General features: G+C 33.0%; 2 protein-coding genes across 2 annotated transcripts; one reads left to right on the top strand and one right to left on the bottom strand.

Annotated features, from left to right (window-relative positions):
* The first annotated feature begins 2,645 nt into the window (after nucleotides 1–2,645).
* Nucleotides 2,646–6,225, top strand: LOC120188965 (3-oxoacyl-[acyl-carrier-protein] synthase I, chloroplastic-like). Its single transcript, XM_039192332.1, has 7 exons — nucleotides 2,646–3,289; nucleotides 4,164–4,595; nucleotides 5,156–5,329; nucleotides 5,423–5,536; nucleotides 5,634–5,735; nucleotides 5,818–5,884; nucleotides 6,014–6,225. The coding sequence occupies exons 1-7, from the start codon at nucleotides 2,825–2,827 to the stop codon at nucleotides 6,079–6,081; spliced, it is 1,422 nt and encodes a 473-aa protein (XP_039048263.1). The 5' UTR covers nucleotides 2,646–2,824; the 3' UTR covers nucleotides 6,082–6,225.
* A 1,516-nt stretch (nucleotides 6,226–7,741) lies between these two features.
* On the bottom strand, nucleotides 7,742–9,492 carry LOC120188518 (cytochrome b561 domain-containing protein At4g18260-like). Its single transcript, XM_039191922.1, has 4 exons — nucleotides 9,189–9,492; nucleotides 8,877–9,041; nucleotides 8,523–8,671; nucleotides 7,742–8,303 (listed from the first exon to the last, which is right to left on the bottom strand). The coding sequence occupies exons 1-4, from the start codon at nucleotides 9,324–9,326 to the stop codon at nucleotides 7,934–7,936; spliced, it is 822 nt and encodes a 273-aa protein (XP_039047853.1). The 5' UTR covers nucleotides 9,327–9,492; the 3' UTR covers nucleotides 7,742–7,933.
* Nucleotides 9,493–22,385: the final 12,893 nt, after the last annotated feature.

Genomic DNA, 22,385 nt, shown 5'->3' with positions numbered 1-22,385 from the left:
ACAAGTGTGACAACTCCATCAACTCACAACTCAGCTTTGAACTCAATCAATATTGTCTTTTAGCTTGATGGTTCATAAAGCATGTTACTTGAACAGTATGAATCAATTATGCAATTTTCATGTTCAATTTAACACTGCATTTCAAATTCATTTCATATGTAATTGGAGTTTGAATTTAAATTTCAATTTGAGTTTGAATTTCAAATATATTTCGGCTCCACTATAAATATTAGCCCAAGCCAATATGCATGTTATCATTGATTATTCCTAATTTCCATTGTTTTTTTTTCCAACGTTTAAACGCGAGGGAAATCCCGACCATTGTATTTTTTGGTCAACTTTAAATCGTCAGAAACGTTTCGGGCGTATGATCTGGGTGGTAAACAAATAGCAACTAAAATCATAAGTCCGAAATGCTTCTGAGTACCACCCAAATCATAAGTCTGAAATACTTCCGATGCTCATCAAATCCAAAGCTCATATGGTGCCAAGCAAAAGGAAATCAAAATTCAAATCTCATATGATGCCAAGCAAAAGGAAATCAAAATCTACAACTTGAGTTTGAACATTGATATGATATGTTCAGTTGTTATCATGTTGGGATTTTCTCGTTTTGATTGCTTGGATAGTTGTTCTCTTGCTTCTTCAAGTGTCCTTAGCTTGTAATTTATAGCTTGGAATGTGTTTGATGTTGTATATATTATTATTAAATTAAAAACAATAAACATATATATTACATATTTATTATTATCTTTGGTTAATGTTGTTAAATTTAAATTATAAATTAAAAACAATAAACAATATTGTAGTGGTTATATTGTAAAGTGTCTATCATTTTTTATAAAAGTGTCCATACTTTTTTCACCGTGGAAAACATTAATTTAAGGTTATCTTTTGAGTGAGTTTTAAGATATTAATTTAGTAATTATAGGCGTCTAATGATTTATTTTTTACGTTACAATATATATTATTATTAAATTAAAAATTCTAAATAATATTTTATAAAATATCAAAAAATAAAATAATTTTTTGTGCAAATGAAATTATTAAATTAATATTGTAGGTGGAAAACATGAAACACTATTAAAAAAAATTGAAACATAAATTACATAACTTTAAAAGAAGTATCGATCCTTTTTATAAAAAATATGGACACTTTCAATATAATATAATGTAATAGGTAAATTTGCAATACTATCGGTATAAATATACCGGATTACTTATAAAATAGGTAAATATAAGCGCTACCTATTACATTATATAAGCGCTACCTAGTATGTTATTGTACTTTATAATATTTCCGGTTAAATAATATAACATAACCGGTATAAATTTTAACCGGTCAATTATTTAACCGGTCACATCGTATATTAACCGTTTTTTAGGCGCCGCACCGCAGAACCACCCAGGATTTGCATGAATCTTGTTTTGTCACTGTTTAATAACACTAATTTCCTAATGAACTCTTCAATTCTATATTTTTAGATGAATCCCATGGTTTGAACGGTCTAGAATTTAGTCCATAAATGATTATTTGTGCAATTGAGTGCTTGATTGAATTGTGATTTAGACTAAATTTGAAACATGATTAATTCATATCTGTTAATATTAAATGGGACGGTTAATTCTGGAAATTTATGTCAATTACATAAGGTGAGACAACATGAATATTGTTGTCCACTCGATCAATCAGTGAAAAGTTTTAATCTCATTTTTGCATGATGAAACCCCGACTTGTATAAATAAATTCGATTTAGTTTTAAATACTTATGATTCACTTAATAATCTCTCTTATTTACCAAATGTGATATCCTCGATCCATTCGAATCTTGGAGTTAAATTAGAAGTGTTATGCTTCTTGTGAAGCTCATATATACAGTTTTCTAGAAATTGGATGGAGGGATAGTATCTAAATACACAGCTTTTCAAAATGGAAAAAGAAATATTGATGGTTAAATTTAACTCGAAATATAAAGATTAAATTAAATAGAAGGTTAAATTTGAGGGATGTTAGTAAGACTGTAAATGAGATGATATAGATCGGGAGGAGCTACTTGAGATCGACTCGGTCAAAGTTTGATCGACACTCGAATTGAATGAACTCGACTCAAATTCTTAACGAGCTAAAACGAGCTACTTAATACTCGACTCGAAAAACTCACGAGCTATTAAAAAAATGTTATATTATAATTTTAGATTTTTTAAAATTACATTATTAAAAATATAATAAAAATACATTATTGATAATTATAAATTTTAAAAAATATATTTTAAATGTAATATTAGATTTTTGTATGTTCAAATTCGAGCTTGAATCGAGCTCAAAATCTAGCTTCAATCAAGCTCAAAATCTAGCTTCAATCAAGCTCCTGAATTTTTTTTTAGTTCGAACCTTTTTAAGTTCGAGTCGAGTTTTAATATTATATTTTGAGTTTGAGTTAAACTTAATAATTTTTAGCTCGCGAATTTTCGAGTCAGGTCGAGCCTAATTTTAAATTTTTCGAGTTCAAGTAGAGCTCTGCAATACTCAAACTCGACTCTGATTTTCTGCCCTAGCTGTTAGATTTATCATCATGCCATTTTTCAATTTGTCAAAAAAGAAAAAGAATAGATCCACCATTAGTCCATCCAACGAAGAATATGAATCCCACGTTAAGCAAACTCAGCGTAGCTGGATGTTAAGTGCAGCTCAACGCCCCCTCCAACTCCAAGAATTTAAGATTCAGTAGCCCATATATATAGCTATACATATAGACGTCCTGTTTTAGTCTCTTCAGTCTTCGCTTTGTTATTATCGCCGTCGCCTTCTTCACTTCAATCGACCATGCAAGTCCTTCAATCTTCATCTCTTCGAGCTTCCTCTCTAAACCCTCTCCAAAACCCCAAACCCAAATCCCATTTCCCCCATGTATCAAGACTCCCTCCCAGGCCGACCAAGAAATTCTCTCCCATCACCGCTTCATCGCCCACCCTTTCTGCTCCCAAGCGCGAGAAGGACCCCAAGAAACGGGTAGTTATTACGGGCATGGGGTTGGTTTCCGTTTTCGGGAACGATGTGGATGCTTACTATGATAAGCTGCTGGCTGGAGAGAGCGGGATCGGACTCATCGATCGTTTCGATGCTTCCAAGTTCCCCACTCGGTTCGCCGGTCAGATCCGGGGGTTCAGTTCTGAAGGTTACATTGATGGAAAGAACGATAGGAGGCTTGACGATTGTTTGAGGTACTGTATTGTTGCTGGCAAGAAGGCTTTGAAAGATGCTGATCTTGGGGTCGATAACTTGTCTAAAGTTAGTTCCTTTTTCTTCTTCTTTAGTGGTTTTTGGTTACTGAGTTTTTTTTTTTAATCGGCTTGTTTTAAGAGGGTTGTCCTTGATTGCATAGTGATTTGCTTTCCCCCCCCCCCCCCCCTTTACTTTTAGATCCATAGATAATCCTTTTATTGTCTTGCACAACGTGCCACATTTACAAATCTTGATGCTTTTCTCTGCTCGTTACTGCGTGTTTGCTTGCTGCAACTTTTGTCATTATTTTGTTAAGCAACTTGATCGCTTTGTGTGTGTGTATTCTGGTAATTTTCTTCCTTTTCCTTATCAGTTGCTGGCAATCTTTGTTGTTTTATATAGTTTGACTCAATATATCTAATTCATAATGTGATTTAAGTAATGGGCTCATAAGAATTATTTTGTTCAATTTTTATGTTGAGATTGTCTTTTGATGTCTATATTTCATTCAAGCTCATAGCCTTTTTGTCCCTAATTAGAAGCAGCTTTCATATAGAGAATCTGTACATATTGGAAAATCGAGTTATCCTTTACATTTGATTTAGAGCATCTTCATTGAAACAATTTCAACAATGTTAATATGATCATATTTGAAAGCAATTATTGGTAAGACTACTAATGCTGCATCCACCAGAAATATGCCTTGGAAAAGGTATATAGAATGTCAAAATTACTGCTTAAGCTTATGATCCCTTTGGATGATTTGTTACCTTATAGACTGAAAGATGCAAGAGCAATAGATATCTTGAGAGTGGAAACAGGTATCTATTCTTTGAGATATGCGAGTAGCAGAGGATATCATATTCGTTATTCTGCCTCTTTTAATCTTATATATGTCATATATTCTCCCTTGTTGCTCAAGAATGTGTATTTGTCGTAGATCGATACGGAGCGAACTGGAGTGCTTGTTGGAACTGGTATGGGTGGTCTTACAGTGTTCTCTAATGGAGTTCAAAATCTGATAGAGAAAGGTTATAGAAAAATAACACCATTCTTCATTCCTTATTCTATAACAAACATGGCATCTGCCTTGCTTGGAATTGAGCTTGGTTTCATGGGTCCGAATTATTCAATTTCAACTGCTTGTGCTACCTCCAATTACTGCTTTTATGCTGCTGCTAACCACATCTGTCGAGGGGAGGCTGAATTGATGATTGCTGGTGGAACTGAGGCTGCAATTATTCCTATTGGTCTTGGAGGTTTTGTTGCCTGCAGGGCATTGTCTCAAAGAAATGATGATCCTCAAACTGCGTCAAGGCCATGGGACAAAGATCGAGATGGCTTTGTTATGGGTGAAGGTGCTGGAGTATTGGTAAGCATGCATGCATTAACATTACATTTGAATCCTATATGTGCATGATTTATCTTTTTGTTGGTTGTTTTGTTGTCTATTTCTGGTTACCAATTTATCATCTTGGTTTGCCTCAATTGGTGACATGTGATACTGTTATTAAGAGAAGTTGGCATTATCATTGACGGAGCCTGGCTCTCAGGTGTTTGTGTGCTCAATGAGATACTGACCATTTCCTTTATGATAATTTTCTGTTGTAGTGTGTTGTTTGTAGCTGATGAGCCTAATTCACTATTTACGATGACTTTCTTGGTCATTAGTTTGCTGTTCAGTAGTAATGAAGTATAAATTTTAACTGGGGAAATGATTTCCTGTTATTCTTGCATATTTTTCTGTCTTTCATCACATTGAACTACTTAATTAGACATAATCTTGTGGTAATGGCTCGTTGCTTTTGCACACTGATATTTGGTTCAATTGTTACAGAGCTGGCTTTTTAGAGTTATATTCCATCAACTGATCTTGATGAGAGTGGAAATGCAATATCCTTTATAATGAGTTATTTTTCTTATGCTTTCCAGGTAATGGAAAGCTTGGAACATGCAATGAAGCGAGGTGCACCGATTATTGCTGAGTACTTGGGTGGAGCTGTTAATTGTGATGCTCATCATATGACAGATCCAAGAGCTGACGGTTTTGGGGTGTCTTCATGCATTGAGAGAAGTCTTGAAGATGCCGGTGTGTCCCCTGAGGAGGTAATAATAATGTTTCAAATGTAATTATTTTCTGAAAAGTCTGCATTATTTCAAATATTAAAATATGCAAACTAAGCAAGTCCTTTTTTACAGGTTAATTACATCAATGCACACGCAACTTCAACTCTTGCCGGTGACCTAGCCGAGATAAATGCTATTAAAAAGGTATTCAAGAATACATCTGACATCAAAATCAATGCAACAAAGGTAATTTCTTTTCCTCCCCCTCATTTTGCAAAATTTGAGAGGATTGTACTCTAATGTTGATCCCTTGCAATTTGGCTAATTGTTTTTCTTGTTTCAGTCTATGATAGGGCATTGTCTGGGTGCAGCAGGTGGTTTAGAAGCCATTGCCACTGTGAAGGCCATCACGACAGGATGGCTGCATCCCTCGATAAATCAATTTGTACGTTCTCCTTGTTTGTTTAATGCACCTTTTTTATTGTATGTATTTCATTAATGCTTGAAGTGCTAAATTTTTAATGTAGAATCCAGAGCCTTCTGTTGAGTTTGACACCGTTGCCAACGAAAAGCAGCAGCACGAGGTTAATGTTGGTAAGCCCCCTGAATGATCCTTTCAAGACTACATGACAAGTTCCTGTTTAAGTTTCTTCAAGCTTTTAATTTCAGTTTGATTTGGACCAGAACCCCATAATTCTTACCAAGTTCGTTATTGATTCTCAGCAATTTCGAATTCTTTCGGATTTGGTGGACACAACTCTGTGGTGGCGTTTTCGGCCTTCAAACCATGAAAGTCTGCGTCACTTGGTTCTGCATTTGTTAGGAAAGATGGACAGATAATGAGCTGTTTATCCCTTGTCCAAGTTCGAATTCTTTCAACTTTTTTATGATAAATTTCTTACGTTTTGGTGTTGTAATAATAATTTTATCTGAAATTCTAGAATAGAATTCGGAATCCAAAAAAAAAAACCTATTTGCTTGGTATTAGTCTGATTTGGTACACGAGTGTTTCAATAACATACAAGTCGCAAATGAAAAAACAAAAGCTGAAGATGAACGACTTCACTATGGATTGAACCCAGAATCTCTGGTTTCGTAGACCAGCGCCTTATCCATTGGGCCATGGAATCATGCTTTGATGCCTCTTTATGGCCTTCCTACTGAAGGAATAGAAAAGGAAAGAGCCTTACTTTCATAGCCTACGGTGTTTTCATTGAATAATTGAGAAGAAAACAATGGAAAAAGATCCAGATTATGCAGGCAGGAGGAAAATATCAGCCAATTCTTGTCTCAAGATTAGATACCTATTATGGCTGCTGGGTTGAGAATTGTCCCAACTCATGGGAAGGCATTGTTTCAGGGTGAAAATGGCAAATTATGTCTACAAAAGATCGCCTCTAAGGAACTTTAACAGTACATTGGCCTCTAATAAGAACTGCACTCTCCTAGCAGCGTTGTGAATCTCCACTTCATGCTAGTTTCTTTAATATTCAGCATGATCATGATAATACTAGTCAAGGTTCAGATTAATGTGGGATTAATGGGTCTGAGAAATGTTCTAAATTAGCTGATAATATGTCCGAAATCAAACTAAATGATAATTATTAGTATCTTTGGAGTCTTGTGATTTCCAGGGTTACTTTGTGCTTCAATCGTCTACTCCCTCTGTGAATTGCTTGCAAACTAGCTATTGACTTCATTGTTTCATTTCCTTTAATTACTGAGAGTCAGTCTAACTCTCCAATTCATTTGTGGGATCCAGGAGACAATTTAACATATAATAAACATCAATTAATTTTTCAGTGCCAGTAAGTGAAAGCAACTACTGGCACCGGGTAAAGTTCTAAACAATAGTAGTTATCTCCACTTTATTTTTGCTCTTGAAGGAAGTAGTTATTCACAATATACAATTTAAAAATAAAAGTGGCACAATATACAATTTAAACATCATGATGTTTAGAACTTTACCCGGTGCCAGTAGTTGCTTCCTCTTTTTAATCTTTATTATTTTTTAACTGCATCATTATCCTTCAGCTTTCTTTAAGACAAAAAAAATTTTGAATTCCTCAATTAAATAACCTTTATAAAATTTAAATAAGAAACTGACAAATAAATATATAAATTTTATATAAAACTTGACATGAAAAAAATTTACACGAGAGGAAAATTATTATGGTCCAAATTGTACAAGAAAGATATAAATTTAAGCATCATTATCCGCATAAATTTTTATTTTTTAAAATATTTTCTACCAAACAACCTTATTAGAAATTTTTAAAAATAAATTAAATAAAATTAGAATCACAATATTTAACATCAGTTTTAGAATAATTAAAAAAAAAAAAAGACAGTAACACCCGTTAAGTGAATTAACACATCCACTAACATTTATCAAACATAATCACAATACTATTTTTTCCCTTTTTATCCTATAGACCCCAACCCCAAAATCCAAATTTTCATCACAAACAAATAAGTATTCATGACATAAAAATGATGATCATACTCCACTTTTTGAACCATTCACCGAGGACTGGGTGTATTTGCTTTTGCTTTACTATATGCATCAAAGGCATCAAAAAATAGAATATGAAAACATATTGACTCCCAACTCAGATAAAAAACCTTGAAAAGAATCCGAAGTTAGTCGAACAAATTCCTAAGTGCATTACTTTTGGCGCATGGTTCAGGCATCAACACCTTTTGGTTAACCCTTTGAGTCACCACAATCACTGCATTCTCTTGGTGACCAGAGGGTAGGGTTCGCTGTTGAGAAGAAGCCTGTGAGTTGGGTAATTGCTTTTGTATATGCTCCCATTTGTCTTGGAAGAGGTAAAAGAAAGCGATGAAGGAGACTTGTGCTGTGAAAAGTATGGTCCAAATGCCACTGCTTTTCGATGTCTTCTTATGGTAGGCTTCTAAACCGGTGTAGATGTTAATGATCCCCACCATGGATGTTGCTGTCCCAAGAATCCAATGTGTTAAGTACCACGTACTTCTTCTCTTACTTCCTCTGCATGAAAAGGGAAAGAAAATTTGAACCAAAAAAGTAAATGTTTTATTTATTCATTTTTTTTGAACAGTATGAGGTGCTGATTACATATTTGTTTAGAATTTCTTTTAGAAATTGATAATACACACAGCAGACGTAATTGCTCAAACTCGAATCTTATAGGGATAACATCATCCTTTAACGCTTAGGTTAGTGAAGGAAAATTGAATTGATGGTTACCTAGGGGGCCTGAAAAACCCAACCAAAGCTTGCATCAATATGGCACCATAAAGGGCAAGGCCTAATCTTTGGTGGTTGTTATTGAATGAGTTCTCGAAGTTCTTTATGGACACTACAGCCCCCACTGTTGCAAGAAGCACTGCAAGTGTCTGCAAAATATGCAGACAATTGGCAAAACAAAACATTAACATATGAGAATGTAATTATATGGGAGGAAATGAAGTACATAATCTCCCATTTCTAATAGTATAAAAAAATACCCATTAATAATATATAATTAAAGTACACACTGTGAGCAAATTCACAAATATTAACTCATAACATTTGCACAAGGAATAAGATAGAGATTATTACCTGCAATATGGCATGGAGATAGAATAAAACTTTAACCCTTGTTCCACCTTCCTCTAATTTATTGGCCATTCTAATGGTAAGTATACCGAGTGGCATTAAGAACCCCATGGAAACCCATAGGATAAGGCCATGAACAGCGATATAAGATGTCATTTGTTCACTCATCTGCAATATTTGTAAGAAAATAATATTAAAATTTTGAACCCTCGTTCTTAAATTTCTGGATCCGCCATTATCACAGTAGTAACAATCCCAGTAGTAACAACAGACAAATAAACATTGCATGCATGTTCAGTTTTCATGTTGAATTACCTTGTGCCCATTTTCGTTAGTGCTGGTGTGATTGCTGATAACCTCTCCATGAGATGAGCAAGAAACAAGTGGTGCAAGAAAAAGATATGATGTTGCAGTAATGGTGGAAAACCTTAGCAAATGATCAGAAACTTGCATTTTTTACTTGTTTATGGAGGAGATAAAGAAAGACTCATTTAGAAGGAAGTGCTTGAACCTTTTTTTGTGGATGAAGAGAGGTAATGAGATATGATTACTGAAATACAAACCTAAGATTCAGTAATGGTTTGAAGAGTTTAAAAGCATGGACAATTAATGGTGCTTGTAGGAGGAGAAGGTTATTAAAATACTATAAATAAGATACAAAAGGTGAGTGAGGGTTATCAGTACCCAATAAGAAATTGAGTATTGTGGGGTTCACATTTATCTATTTGCATGCACTCTTAGGTTGCATTTGATACACAAAGATGGGTCAAGATTTTAATGGATGGAGAGTCTAGAAGGGCGGTTTGTGTGGATTATACAAAGTTGATAATTAAGCTAAAATAATATTTTAGATTCCTCAACCAATGTGTGGTTTAAGTGTAGGATGTGTGTACGTTGCCATTAGATTGAGAATACTTATGAATAAATAATATATTATAAACATCTTAGACTAATTAAAAATATATATCTTAAATGAATTTATTGAGTGGTCTTAGTAGTTAAAGAAAATGTTGTTCTCGCTTGAGGTCATGTGTTAGAGGCTTAGAGCAGTTGCGTTTGTCATATGTATATATTATCAATAAATAAATAAAACTATGAACAAATGTCATCTTATAATACTCAGACTATTAAATAATATATATAGGGTTATAATCCAGTTACACAATATAAATTTTTTTTAGTTGTACACAGATTTAACATCATAAGATGAATGAAAATAGATGGTTGAAATTAAAAGTAGGAAATGCGAAGATATTTACTGGGGAAAAAATAATCAATATCAATCATCTATTTTCACTCATCCAACAGTCCAAAATGTGTAAAACCAAAGAGTTTTACATTAGATAAGTAAATCATAATTATATATATATATATATATATATAGCATTCAATAATGCATACGTCATTAAATCTTTTGAAAAGATAATAATTGTTCTTTGGACATTAAGAGAGCTGAATTACTGCAATGTTGAAATTGATTTTTAAAAAAGGTGTTTATAAATTCATTTGGGATATTCAAATTCTTTCCCTTTTCTCTATACTTTTTCTTTATCAGTCTCTTTACCTTTTCCTTTTTCAACCTATCATCTCTATTTTTTTTTAAATATAACCCATCATCTCTTAGTAAATATGCTTTGCATGTGTTTGATAGTCTTTTCTGAATTGATGACAGGAAAGGTAGAGAACATCGTTTTCACTTTGGTAATATTTTTCCCACTCAAGACAAAGATAACGCAAAACACAGGATATACCAAATTTATAGGGTAAATTACACGTTTAGTACCTAAAATATCAATTTTAGTTTATTTTACAACTTAAATTTATTTTTGTAAAATCATATCTAAAGTTTAGTTTTTATTTCATTTTAGTACCTCGTTGTTAAAACTTTAGTTTTTGTTTTATTTTGGTACTCTGTAAAACTTTAACGACAAGTTTTGAAAAAATAGAAAGTTTATATACTAAAACGGACTAAAATGTATAGTTTATGTACTAAATATGTTAAGTTTTTAACGTCGGGTACTAAAATGAAATGAAAACTAAACATTAGATATGATTTTGAAAAATTGAACATCTAGATTTTAAAATAGACAAAAACTGATAGTTTAGGTACCAAATGCATAGTTTACCCAAATTTTTAAGTCAGACTCCAACTTAATTTGGGATCGATCAGGACTGATAAAAGGGAAGAAAGTTTAATCTAACCATATCGCACGAGCGAAAAAGGGCAAGATGCCCCCTAGAAACTTTCTACTTGAGACTGAGCCTTGACCCGTAGGTTGTAGCACATAAAACCATCGGAGTTTTTTCGGTAATTCTGGCATAACTTTGGGCACTCCACAATGCACTAAAGTGTGCTGGAAGATTAAATCTTAAGAAGATCATAGTTGAGATGGATATTGATGCCTAGGGTTGGCATCACTACTCACCGAGGATATTGATGCCAAAGAAAGGTTCGACACATCATTTCTATTCACTAGATATTGTACTATAACACAAGTATCGTACTTTAAGTAATCATTGATATTTGAATAGCTCACTGAAAAGTAGTGGTTTTACACATTTGGTATAGTATCAGTACCCTTAAGTAGGGTATTGATACTTTGATGTTGAAATACTTTAATCACACATATTTCTATTAACTTTAAGAGTCTTTAAGCATACTTCTTTTCTACAAATTTACCTAATCACTCGAGGAATAATGTAATTCAATAAGAAGTCGGGACATAGACACCTAAGTTCCTTTATGTAACCTTATGCAAGTTCCAATTACTAACAGGGGTTTAAGTGAGTCATCCTTAGCTTTATCTAATTTATCAAACAAATATTGACCCTAAAAGTAATGTAACATGCATCCTTATAATATACCAAATGTCATACTTGAACCAAAATAGCCTAGCATGCCCTTTAATGTACCACAAGCATGACACAATCATTAATATTCATATGACATCAAAAGGCATATGATAATATTCTAACATTGAGAATTTAACCATACAAGTATATTAAGCATCAAAAGGCGTGTACTCATTTTTCTCAAACGAAAATTTTACCTTCTCTATAATATTTTTGATTAAAACTGAAAATTTTACTTTTTTTTCATAATATTTTTTGGTGTAAGCTTCTAAATCCCTCACAATATAACATTTCGGTTACAACAAAAAAATATTATAAATTATATAAATTTTATTTAAACAGAAAATTAAAATCATCTTAAATTAATCTTAATTAAATTATCGTATAACCAATCTAATTGCAAAGTTTAAAAAAAGTAGGGTAAGAGAGGTGCATATAGTGATTGGAAAAGCCCAAGGAATATTTGTCCCACTACGCTCCATTTCGTCATACTTATCATTACGATGCGCACCATCACTAACTTCCAATTTCTCTAAAACACAGATAGGTCCTAGTCTCTTTTTTTTTTGGCTTACCACCAGTTTTGTGATTGATTCGTAATTTTATGAAAGTGATATCCTAGAACTTATTTTTTCTTTTAAAAATAAAATTATAAGAATAATAATAATCTCTATAAATTATTTTATTCTTATGAAATTTTGATGTCATTTACTTGAACCTTTTATGTTATATCATATTTTTTATTTTTTAAATACAGCTGATGTCGATTTTCAATAAGGATAAGTAACTATTTTTTTATGATGCAACAATAAATTTCAAAATAGTTAACATCAAATTAACGTTTGTTTCGTCATGTTTGCATTAATTTTTTTTTAAAAAGTAAGCATTAATTTTAAAAAAAAAGTAAAAGTTTTAAAGAATAAAATGATTAAATTAATAAAGTTAGGGCCAATAAAATCATCCTATTAGTTGCGAAAGTGATAATTTCCTTAGACATAATAATAAGTTATAATAAATAAATAAAATAAGACGATCTTTATTCATTATAATGCAAATCATGTTTGAGTTAACTCGTAGATTCTATTTTTGGGTTGAGTTCCATCTTGCATGTTTCTTGTTCAAATGCATTATGGCCATTTACTTCAAAGTATGCATTGTAATGATTAGTTTAGTTATTTTATTTATTTTTAAAATACTATAATAATAAATTTAATCTTTAAAGTCTATATATTTATAACTTTAACTCTGATTTTTTAATTAAATCTATTAAGTAATCTTTATTTTTTTGATCAAAGAAATAACAACAACAAAATCCTATTCCCATATGTAATGGGGTAAGAGGGAGGTAGGATAGTAGGCTGCCCCCAACGCCAGATTGAGAGTAGCTTCCGTGGAAGACCTCCTGCAGTCAGAAAATTAAAAATATAGATAAAATTCAATGCATGTATAAATAAAATAAATACATAGTTGAACAGTCTTCATATGCAGTCATCATATACGCGTCTGTAATGGGAAGTAATCCCACGACACTCCATCAAAGAAACTTTAATGTAAATGATAATTAGATAGTTAAAATTTTACTTGACGCGACACCCTTTGCGGTGATATATATACTTCATTGTTTATGTGGCATTAATTTATCGATTGTGTCAGGTTAATAACAAGTGGTTAAATGCATAAGTTGTCATTTAATAAATTTATTGAATAATATTAGTAATAAAAGAATGTTATTTTCTCTAAAAAAATTAGATTCGTGTAACTGAATTTATATAGCATGTATATGTTATCAATGATTAAGGAAATTTCTAAACATATATCATCTTACATTCACTAACTATAGAAAAAAATTGCCAAGTAAGTAACCAACTTTTGGGATCGAAAACTTTCTAATATATCGAATGAAGTAAATGAATCTCAACTTGAACAACCAAAGTGGAAATATTGTTCCAAATAAAAAAAATTGTAATAAAATCAGTTATCAGAATAGTTAAACTTGCAAAATTACAAGTTGAATCTTTTAGCATATGATACATGTATCATAAGGCTCACATTAAAGGAAGATGGACTAATGCTTTCAATTGATCTCACGACCAAGCCTTGGAAAATAAGAACAGTTGAGCAACATACTTGCGACTGTTTTTTGAATGAGATCATGATGTTATTTGGTCGACATATCTTCTAGAATTACGACTGGTTGTCTATTAGCTTTTCAACGGTTCTTGAATCACATCAATCAGATATCGAAAACTCAAGATAGGCTCATTTTAGTGAAGATAGTTAATATCAAAATTCTTATACAGGATTAATACGAGAATTTATAAATATTATGAATTTTTAATATTTTTATTGATTATTTGTAATATAACTTAATATAGGATGATTATCATTTATGATTAAATTTATTATTTTATTAGGAATTAAGATAAAGTTGAATCAGTTATCTTTAGTTTATTACTTTTAGAGATTAGGATAATATTGTTATTGTTATTTTATTATTATTTTCAAGTATTAAACAATTATTCCTTCACTCTATATAAAGAGGCTCCTCCCGCCATTCTAAATACATATTTTTTTGAATACAATACGTTGAGAGTTTATATTTGCAAGTGTTAATTACTTATGCCTTCGAAGCTTCTTTTAATTGAGTTATTTTCAAGTTCTTTGTAAGAGAGATCTTTACATTTAGGTGTATATTTTCATTAGGATTAAGAGGGTTGATTAGAACTATTTATCAAGTTTGTATTTTCGTTATGATTAAGAAGATTCGATAGGATAATTATCCATCTTCCACAACTCCTTCATATTTTTCTTTCATTTAAATTCTTCTGCTTTTCATAGTCTAAAATTTTCTAATTTGATTCCTCAACGAGAGTAACATTCCTTCATTCGCAGTTGCTTCTCTATCAGAATACAGGATTGGTTTAACCTTCGTTCTGTGAAGAAAAAGTGATAGACAGCATGGAAAAGGATGTTGGTCAAGGAAATAATATATTAAATCTTTTGGCAAAGTCGTAGTAATCATTAGGCATTGCGTTAAAATTCAACGATATATTATTAAAGACGGAAAGTAGATCATCACGGATTGGCAGGCGATCAACATCATCATTATTCTCATTAATTCTTTTCTTTGCGGTTGGGAGTGGATTAACCTGGTACGTTTACATGCTTGTTAATCAGTTCGTGTGTGTGTATGTATATATATATATATATAAATCGAAATGACATTTTCCTTGCAACTTTATTTTAAAGTTATGGGTTCCATGTTCAAAAGTGAGAAGAAAAAAAAGATAACATTGTCTTTAAAAGTTGACTTAAAGTATAGTAATATTTAATTTGGATGAAACGTTGGTTTTTCTCTCTAAATAATGAAGTTAATTATAAATAGCATTTGTGAACAATATTTTTTAATTATTGAGAGCGCGTGAACACCCTCCTACATAGTTGTTCAAACTTAAAACTTCAAACAATAACAACATTTTATTTAACCATTAAAATTACTTAACAGACTTATATTAATTTCTTACCTTTATAGAAACCAAAAAAAAAAACCTACAGGTGGAATGGTTTCAGAGGTATTTAGTGTAGGCTGATATGATTATGTCAATTAAATGATTAATATAGCTTTTGGTTATGGACAAAAATTGATATTATTAATTAACAAAATCCAATGAGTTAGTAACTGATTAAGTTTGATTGAAGGTAAGATGAGGATGGTGCTTGTGTTTTATGAGGGTGAAGTGCTTGCTTATGATTTTCTAATCAGTTCTGATTAAAAAAAAAAGATCCCACGGAGTAAAAATAATTCAAATGTTGAGAGAGTTTAAGGATATGTTGTATTGATGACCAACAGAACTCTGAAGAGGCAAGCTTCAACACGACCTGCTCGCTCATTGCCAATCATATGTCGACTTAAACAAGTATTTACACACACAAACACAAATTATTATGAAAAAAAACCTTTCAGAAAACAATCTTAATAGTTAAAAGGAATATTATTTATCTTTAAATAATCTTAATGGTTTTCTCTAATGAGTACCGGAGAGTTTGATAATGTCAAGTTCTTGGCTTATTTTTGTTCTTTATCTCTCCTTCTTTCTCTTTTCACTCTCTTTGTTTTTCCTTGGGGGAAAAAATCAAATCAACAGTTTTTTTTTTTGTATGTTTTAATATACTGTTTAACATGTGTCAACACACATTTTTCGTCCTACTAGGATTCAAACTCTTAAAAATATGATAGAATTTTAGGATTCAAACTCCTAAAAATATGATAAAATTTTGCTAGGATTCAAACTTCTAAAAATATGATAGAGTTCTACTATTATTTAAATTCCTAAAGATAGGATCCACAATCACTATAAATAGCCATTGTAACTCACCATTGTAGAAGAGGATTTACACACAAAACAAAGAGGAAAGCACGGAAAATACAAAGGCAAAGCTATTGTAAACGATTCGAAAAGGAAATAAAAGGTAGCATATTTTTCCTTTTTTTTTTTGCATGTGCACGTTATTTTTCTTGAGATTTGGTTCGAATAACCTAAAACGTGGGTTGCGCCGATGACCAAAAAGGGGTGGGGTTTCGAAGTTTCGAACCTAGATCTACTCCCGAGGCATATTCATTTTTTTAGTATTTAATATTCCCCCGATTACTTCAAAATTTGACCCCTGATTTTTTTTATTCCAATTTAATCCCTTCATATTTTAATTCATTTTCTTGATTTCGCATTTTTTACCTATTATACTATATTTTATTTGTTATTACTTTCACTAACAATTATATCTATATATATTTTATATATTATTATTTGTTTCTCCTCTTCTTTTTATTCATATATATATTATGTACATATAACTACATATATGTATTTAGTGTTTCATTCTAACATCTATTTACGTATATACTTTATCATTATTATATATATTATTTATTGCTTCATTTTCTTTATGTGTATTTTATTTATTTATATATATTACCTTTTTTATTTTATATTTATACTATTATTTACTATCATTTTTCTATGCTTTATTTATTTATTTATTTATTATTTTATTTTATTTCTTTTTATTTTGGTTGAATTTATTTATTTATTTTATTTATTTTATTTTTTTATATCTAACATGTTTCTCAACTCTTTAAGGGTACATTTTCAATCGAACTAGGTAAGTTTTGGATCGTTATTTTTACCTTTTAATTTAAAATTACAATTTTCTTAATTAAGACAACTGAAAATTACGTAGTACGAAAAGGCGGTTCAAGGGTGCTAATCCTTCCTTGACCGTAACCGACTCCCGAGCCCGACATTTCTGGAAAGACGCAGATCAGGTAAGAAATAAGGTATCCGATCAACCCATTTACTTTTAAATAAATGATCGGTGGCGACTCCAATCCATTTTCCTAAGTCGAAGCCCAATTCCGGGGCCCAACCGAAAGACGGTTGCGACAGCTTGGCGACTCCGCTGGGTACCAGGTAAGTGAGTCAGGCTAAGGTAATTTCGAGTTGTCTTTTAACGAAAAGGGTAAGTTTAAATTTTAAGGTAATATTCGATCCTTTTTACTTACTTTTGATTATATTTTCGAGTAATAGTTGGACTAACGTTTTCTCATGATTTCAGACTTCAAAGTTTTTTTCATCTAAGGCTCTATACCTGAGCTCCAATTCCTTTTAAGTGGGGGTGAAAGCGACGCCTTCGTGTGATTTATTCACCGTGTGGGCCTAGCAAGTAGCCTTCGGGATACATATACCTTATGCCTTCGTGTGAATTTATTCTCCATGTGGGCATAAGGGAATGTTTCCTCTCGTTTAACTTAGTCCACACAACATGTGATGGGTTTAGGACTAAGGGTCTGGCAAGCCCAAGGGGCACCGGCAAGGACTCGGGTACCGTTTTTTAAAACCTAAACCGGAGACCATGGAGAAATAGAGCCTACCCCGAAACCATTCCAAAAACCTAGGATGTTTTTTACCTTAACCATGTCTTTTTGTGTTTTTTTCTTCCGTCATTTTTCGTTTGTTTTATTTTTTACTAACATTTTTTCCTTTGTGTTTGTTTTCTAGCATTTGCATCATTACAAGAGGCTATTGATCCCTAAAAAGCATTGTTTACACAAAATAATTCGAATTAATGGACAAAGGTGTTGTAATACAAGAGATTGAAAACTCTGAGGCACGACTATGGTCCGAGAAGGCTCAGAAAGAGAAGGGAGACAGTCTTCAGGGGAACTATGTGTCAGAATTGGTTAGTTACGCCGCTGTCAGCCTGAAACAGAATAATCTCCAAGAGCTGCGAAACATTTGGACAGTTGGAAGAATGACAGAAAGCAGAAGTTCAGCCAACGATATGGTGATATCGCCCTCTTGCTCCATGTCAGACTGATGAGCCTTACTCCGAGCATTAATTCAATTTTGGAACCCGGGATATAGTTGCTTCACCTTTAACCGGGAAGACATGGTGCCTACTATCGAAGAGTATACTACTCTACTGCACTGCGAAAGCATCAAACTAGAGAGGGCATATATTAAACATATCAAGAGTCAGCCTTTCAAAAACGGACTGGCTAAGATTGCAGGGGTTAATGAAAAGTGGGTGACTGATCGACTCCGGCACAAAGGTAACGGGCAAGGAATTGAGTGGATCCACATAAGGCAACTAATGAAGGACCACCCTGATGAATGGAAGACTATAGACCTTTTTGCACTAGGTCTGTATGGCTTGATCATCTTTCCGAAGGTTTTGGGATGCATTGACGCAGCCGTAGTAGAATTATTTGAACAACTTCCATGGCGAGTCAACCCAGCACCGACCATCTTAGCCGAGACCTTTCGGTCCCTTAATCATTGCAGAAGAACTGGTGGAGGAAGGTTCATTGGGTGTGTTCAACTCCTTCAAGTCTGGATTCACAGCCACTTCTGGAAGACTAGCGGGGTTGCCTACCGCCGATTTAGCACTACGTATTCACCTTTGAGAGAGTTCATCACCATGACAGGACATGAAGGCACTTCAAAAGAGAAATGGATGAAATTCTTCACTCATCTTCAGGACCGGGATATTACCTGGAGAGCCCCCTGGTTGTTCCTCAGTGATGTTCTTTTCAAGTGTGGGAATTCTGACACTATGACCCTATTTGGACTTTGAGGTGCAGTTGGGTATGCTCCGTTGTTGGCACTTAGACAGTATGGGGCACATCAGTTTGTCCCAGCAACATATGGATTATCTATATCAGAGTTTATGTATCACGGTGGCAGTTATAAGAAGATGATCAAAGAAGCAGTCGAGTCATGGAAGAAAGTATCTCGGATGGATGTCTAGAAGATTTAGTCCGAACATACCTTTTATTGTTTTTATGTCTCTTACAAGATAAAACATTTTTGTTTGAATAAGGATTATTTATAATAATGGACACTTTTCTGGATCAATGCCTCGAACATTTCATTCATTCTTGCATTTTTGCCTTTTTGCATTTTCATCTACATTTTAAGCATTTTCACAAACATGAAATTAAGTCGTGAAGGGCTTGATGAAGCGAATTTAACCACATGGAAGCAAGATTGTAACAGTAGGAGCCTGATCAGCTGATTGTAGGACAAAGCTTGCCAGGATGATCTAAGAAAAGAATCCCCATATCCTAAGGGCCACGATGTTGAAGCTGCTAGCTGTTACCACGTAAGAAGCCCCAAACATTCCTCTGAAACCTGTAAGGCGCTTGCCGAATAAGGGGGCATGGCATATACCATTTGCACTTAGAGGATTGTTTTGTTTGAACACGTCTTTGATCTTTCGCTTAATCTGTTAAATGATTGAATTTATGCTACTTTCTAAGGTGGAGCAATTGAACAAATTTTAATCTTTAGTTCTTCGAATATTAAATGAATTAAGGATTCTTTTAACTCTTCAAGAATTATAGATTTTTGACATATGCCAAGATTAGACCTTTCTTATCATGTCTCAAACCCCAAAATAAAATACCTTGATCATTACCAAAAAGACCAAATTTTGACATAACTTCCCTTTGAAATTCTTGAACATTGTCTTTATCTTTTTGATACACCCATACCTTTCTTTGAGTCAAATAAAGTCACACCATTGTCTTTTTAGACTCAAAATTGACATTTTAATACCCAAGACATTAAGTTGTTCATTTGAACATGAGCATTCTTCTAAGACACAATTTGGGGCATCTCGCCGGGAGCCTGAACATTGAGATATGTTGGGAGCAAGGAGCAAAAAAACAATTCATTCGAAATAATTCTATCACGCATTAACTACACTGTTTTCATGTGAATGAAATTAATCCTGAAAATCTATCCCCCTGGGGATACCTCTTCTGTGAGGACTTCCATGTATGAAATGATGAACGGCTTTCTTTCTTTATCCCTTTACAACAAGAGAAAATATATATCCCTTGTTTCCCCTTTTGAGACTGTAGTATTTTTCTTCTGATTCAACCCTAACCAAGGATCACCCTCCACATTGGGGGGCAAAATGGAAGAAATCTGCTCACATGAGTGAAGACATCAATCAAAAGGAGACACCAAAAGGTGGACCAAATGGCAAGTGCGAAGATCCAATCAAGAACAAAAAAGAAAAGAAGAAAAAAAGCAAAAAAAACAAAGAAAAAGAGAAACAAGAACAAAAATCAAAAAGAAAAAGGGACAAAAAGCACATGTAAAGATTCCCAAAAGACAAATGGCACATCAAGCTTCAAACTATGAGATTGATCAAGCACAATCATTCCCGAATCTATGAATCACTTCACTCGAAGATCATGGAACATCCAGAGAAAATCCAGAGAAACACATATGAGCAGATCCAAATTGAGCAAGACATGATTGAAGGCATCAGAATGAATTGATCCTTGGTTCAACACCCTGAAACACTTGTTTGGGCCTATTTATCCTTTTCTTTCATAACCATGAGCCTTGGCCTACATTACGTGCCTTAAAAGTCCCTTCTAATCATACATGGATTTCTAAACAGAAGAGACTATCTTCATATTTCATCCCGCCCATCAGGATTAATCTTTGTTTGCAAAAAAACAATGTAATTAATGCATGGTAGAAAAAATAACAAAGGGGGGGTTCAAGACGTAAATCCTGAATAACGTCTTGAAACCAAAGGAGGGTTCGAGTTGAAAACCTGAAAAGGCGGCTCGAATATAAAAATTGTGCAACTGAGGTGATCACGTAAATTCCTTGATAAGGCATCGCACAATCCGAGTGTGACAACAAAGGTTGGGAGTCAGGGAACACTTCCAGCAGAGGAGCATGCAAGCACCCCATCAATCTTTTGAGCATCCAATGTCAAACCTTTGAGCATCAAATGCCAAACCTTTGACCAAACACAATAACCTGAGACTTTTTATCCTTTCCTTACTTGACTATCTCCCAAAGATAGCTTGGATCTTGGTAGTTGTCAAATAGCTATAATTTATTGAAGGATTAACATTGTAATTAATTCTTTGATATCCGATGAACTCTAGTTTTATGATTCGTTTCAATTGTAAAACCGTGATAGGGGCAATATTTTTAAAACTTGAGATTAACATTTTTGAAACTCTTTTAATTGATATTTTCACGACTTTGAAAATAAAAGAGAAAGAAAAACATTTTTTTTTCAAACAATACAGTCTCTCTAGAGTGGATCTTGGTAAATGACTTGTGACTCTCAAACACAAAGCTCATGCTTAGAATCAATGATGAAGCAAGAAATGAGGAATATTTGGGGTATCTTTGAAGATTCAACATCAAATATTGGGGCATTTTTGGATATTGAGGCATCTTTGGGGATTCAATATCCTAATGCGAATTATCAGACCTTTTCCAGGAGATAAAATATAACCAATTCATGTTACATGCATCTTATGCATACATTTTAGAGCGTCATATCTATCATTTTCTTTCCACGTACATAATTTTTACAGCTTTAGAGTCAAGTTCGACTTCAAGACGAAGGATACTCGATTCAAAAGTACCTTTACAGATTGATGTCGGTTGCTTAGCTCAGCAGCAAGAAGCTACACTTCAACCAACTCGACAGATAGAAAGATCGACATTCATTTTCAGATTCGACATTTCCAATATAAATTATGTCTCGCTTGAGACAGTCTCATTTAATGCAGATGATTATCTCACTTGAGATTGCTTTTTTAAAACAGACTTTGTCTCACTTGGGACTGTTTTACTCGAAAGAAGATTTATTTCACTCATGATTGTTTTTCTTAAAACAAGATTTGTCTCGCTTGAGACCGTTTTCACTAGAAGAGTTTTGTCTCTCTTGAGACAGTTTCCCTTGAAAGAAATTTTGTCTCTCTTGAGACAGTTTCTCTTGAAACAAATTTTGTCTATCTTGAGACAGTTTCCCTTGAAATTAAATTTTGTCTCTCTTGAGACATTTTCCCTTGAAACAAAATATTTGAATATGTTTTCTTTGAAACAAATTCCGTCTCCCTTGAGACAGTTTCTTTTGGAACTAAGTTTTGTCTCTCTTGAGACAATTTCTCTTGAAATAATTTTCGTCTATCTTGAGACATTTTCCCTTGAAACAAAACCTTTGAATTTATTTCCCCTAAAACAAATTTTGTCTCCCTTGAGACAGTTACTCTTGAAACACAAAATCTTTAAATTTATTTCCCTTAAACCATAATTTTGTTTCCCTTGAGAC

Source organism: Hibiscus syriacus, unplaced genomic scaffold (assembly GCF_006381635.1).
Source record: "Hibiscus syriacus cultivar Baekdansim isolate YM2019G1 unplaced genomic scaffold, ASM638163v2 tig00004072_pilon, whole genome shotgun sequence".
Classification (NCBI taxonomy): domain Eukaryota; kingdom Viridiplantae; phylum Streptophyta; class Magnoliopsida; order Malvales; family Malvaceae; genus Hibiscus; species Hibiscus syriacus.
Note: the sequence above shows the minus strand (reverse complement) of the source record. Positions and strands in the feature narration are given on the sequence as shown.

Excerpts from the sequence above, each read along its gene's own strand:
- LOC120188518 (XM_039191922.1), bottom strand. The coding sequence starts at position 9,326 with ATGCAAGTTTCTGATCATTTGCTAAGGTTTTCCACCATTACTGCAACA. Across the intron at positions 9,042-9,188 it reads CTAACGAAAATGGGCACAAG|ATGAGTGAACAAATGACATC; the intron begins GTAATTCAACAT and ends CAAATATTGCAG. Across the intron at positions 8,304-8,522 it reads GGGTTTTTCAGGCCCCCTAG|AGGAAGTAAGAGAAGAAGTA; the intron begins GTAACCATCAAT and ends CTTTTCATGCAG.
- LOC120188965 (XM_039192332.1), top strand. The coding sequence starts at position 2,825 with ATGCAAGTCCTTCAATCTTCATCTCTTCGAGCTTCCTCTCTAAACCCT. Across the intron at positions 4,596-5,155 it reads GTGAAGGTGCTGGAGTATTG|GTAATGGAAAGCTTGGAACA; the intron begins GTAAGCATGCAT and ends TATGCTTTCCAG. Across the intron at positions 5,736-5,817 it reads ATCCCTCGATAAATCAATTT|AATCCAGAGCCTTCTGTTGA; the intron begins GTACGTTCTCCT and ends TTTTTAATGTAG.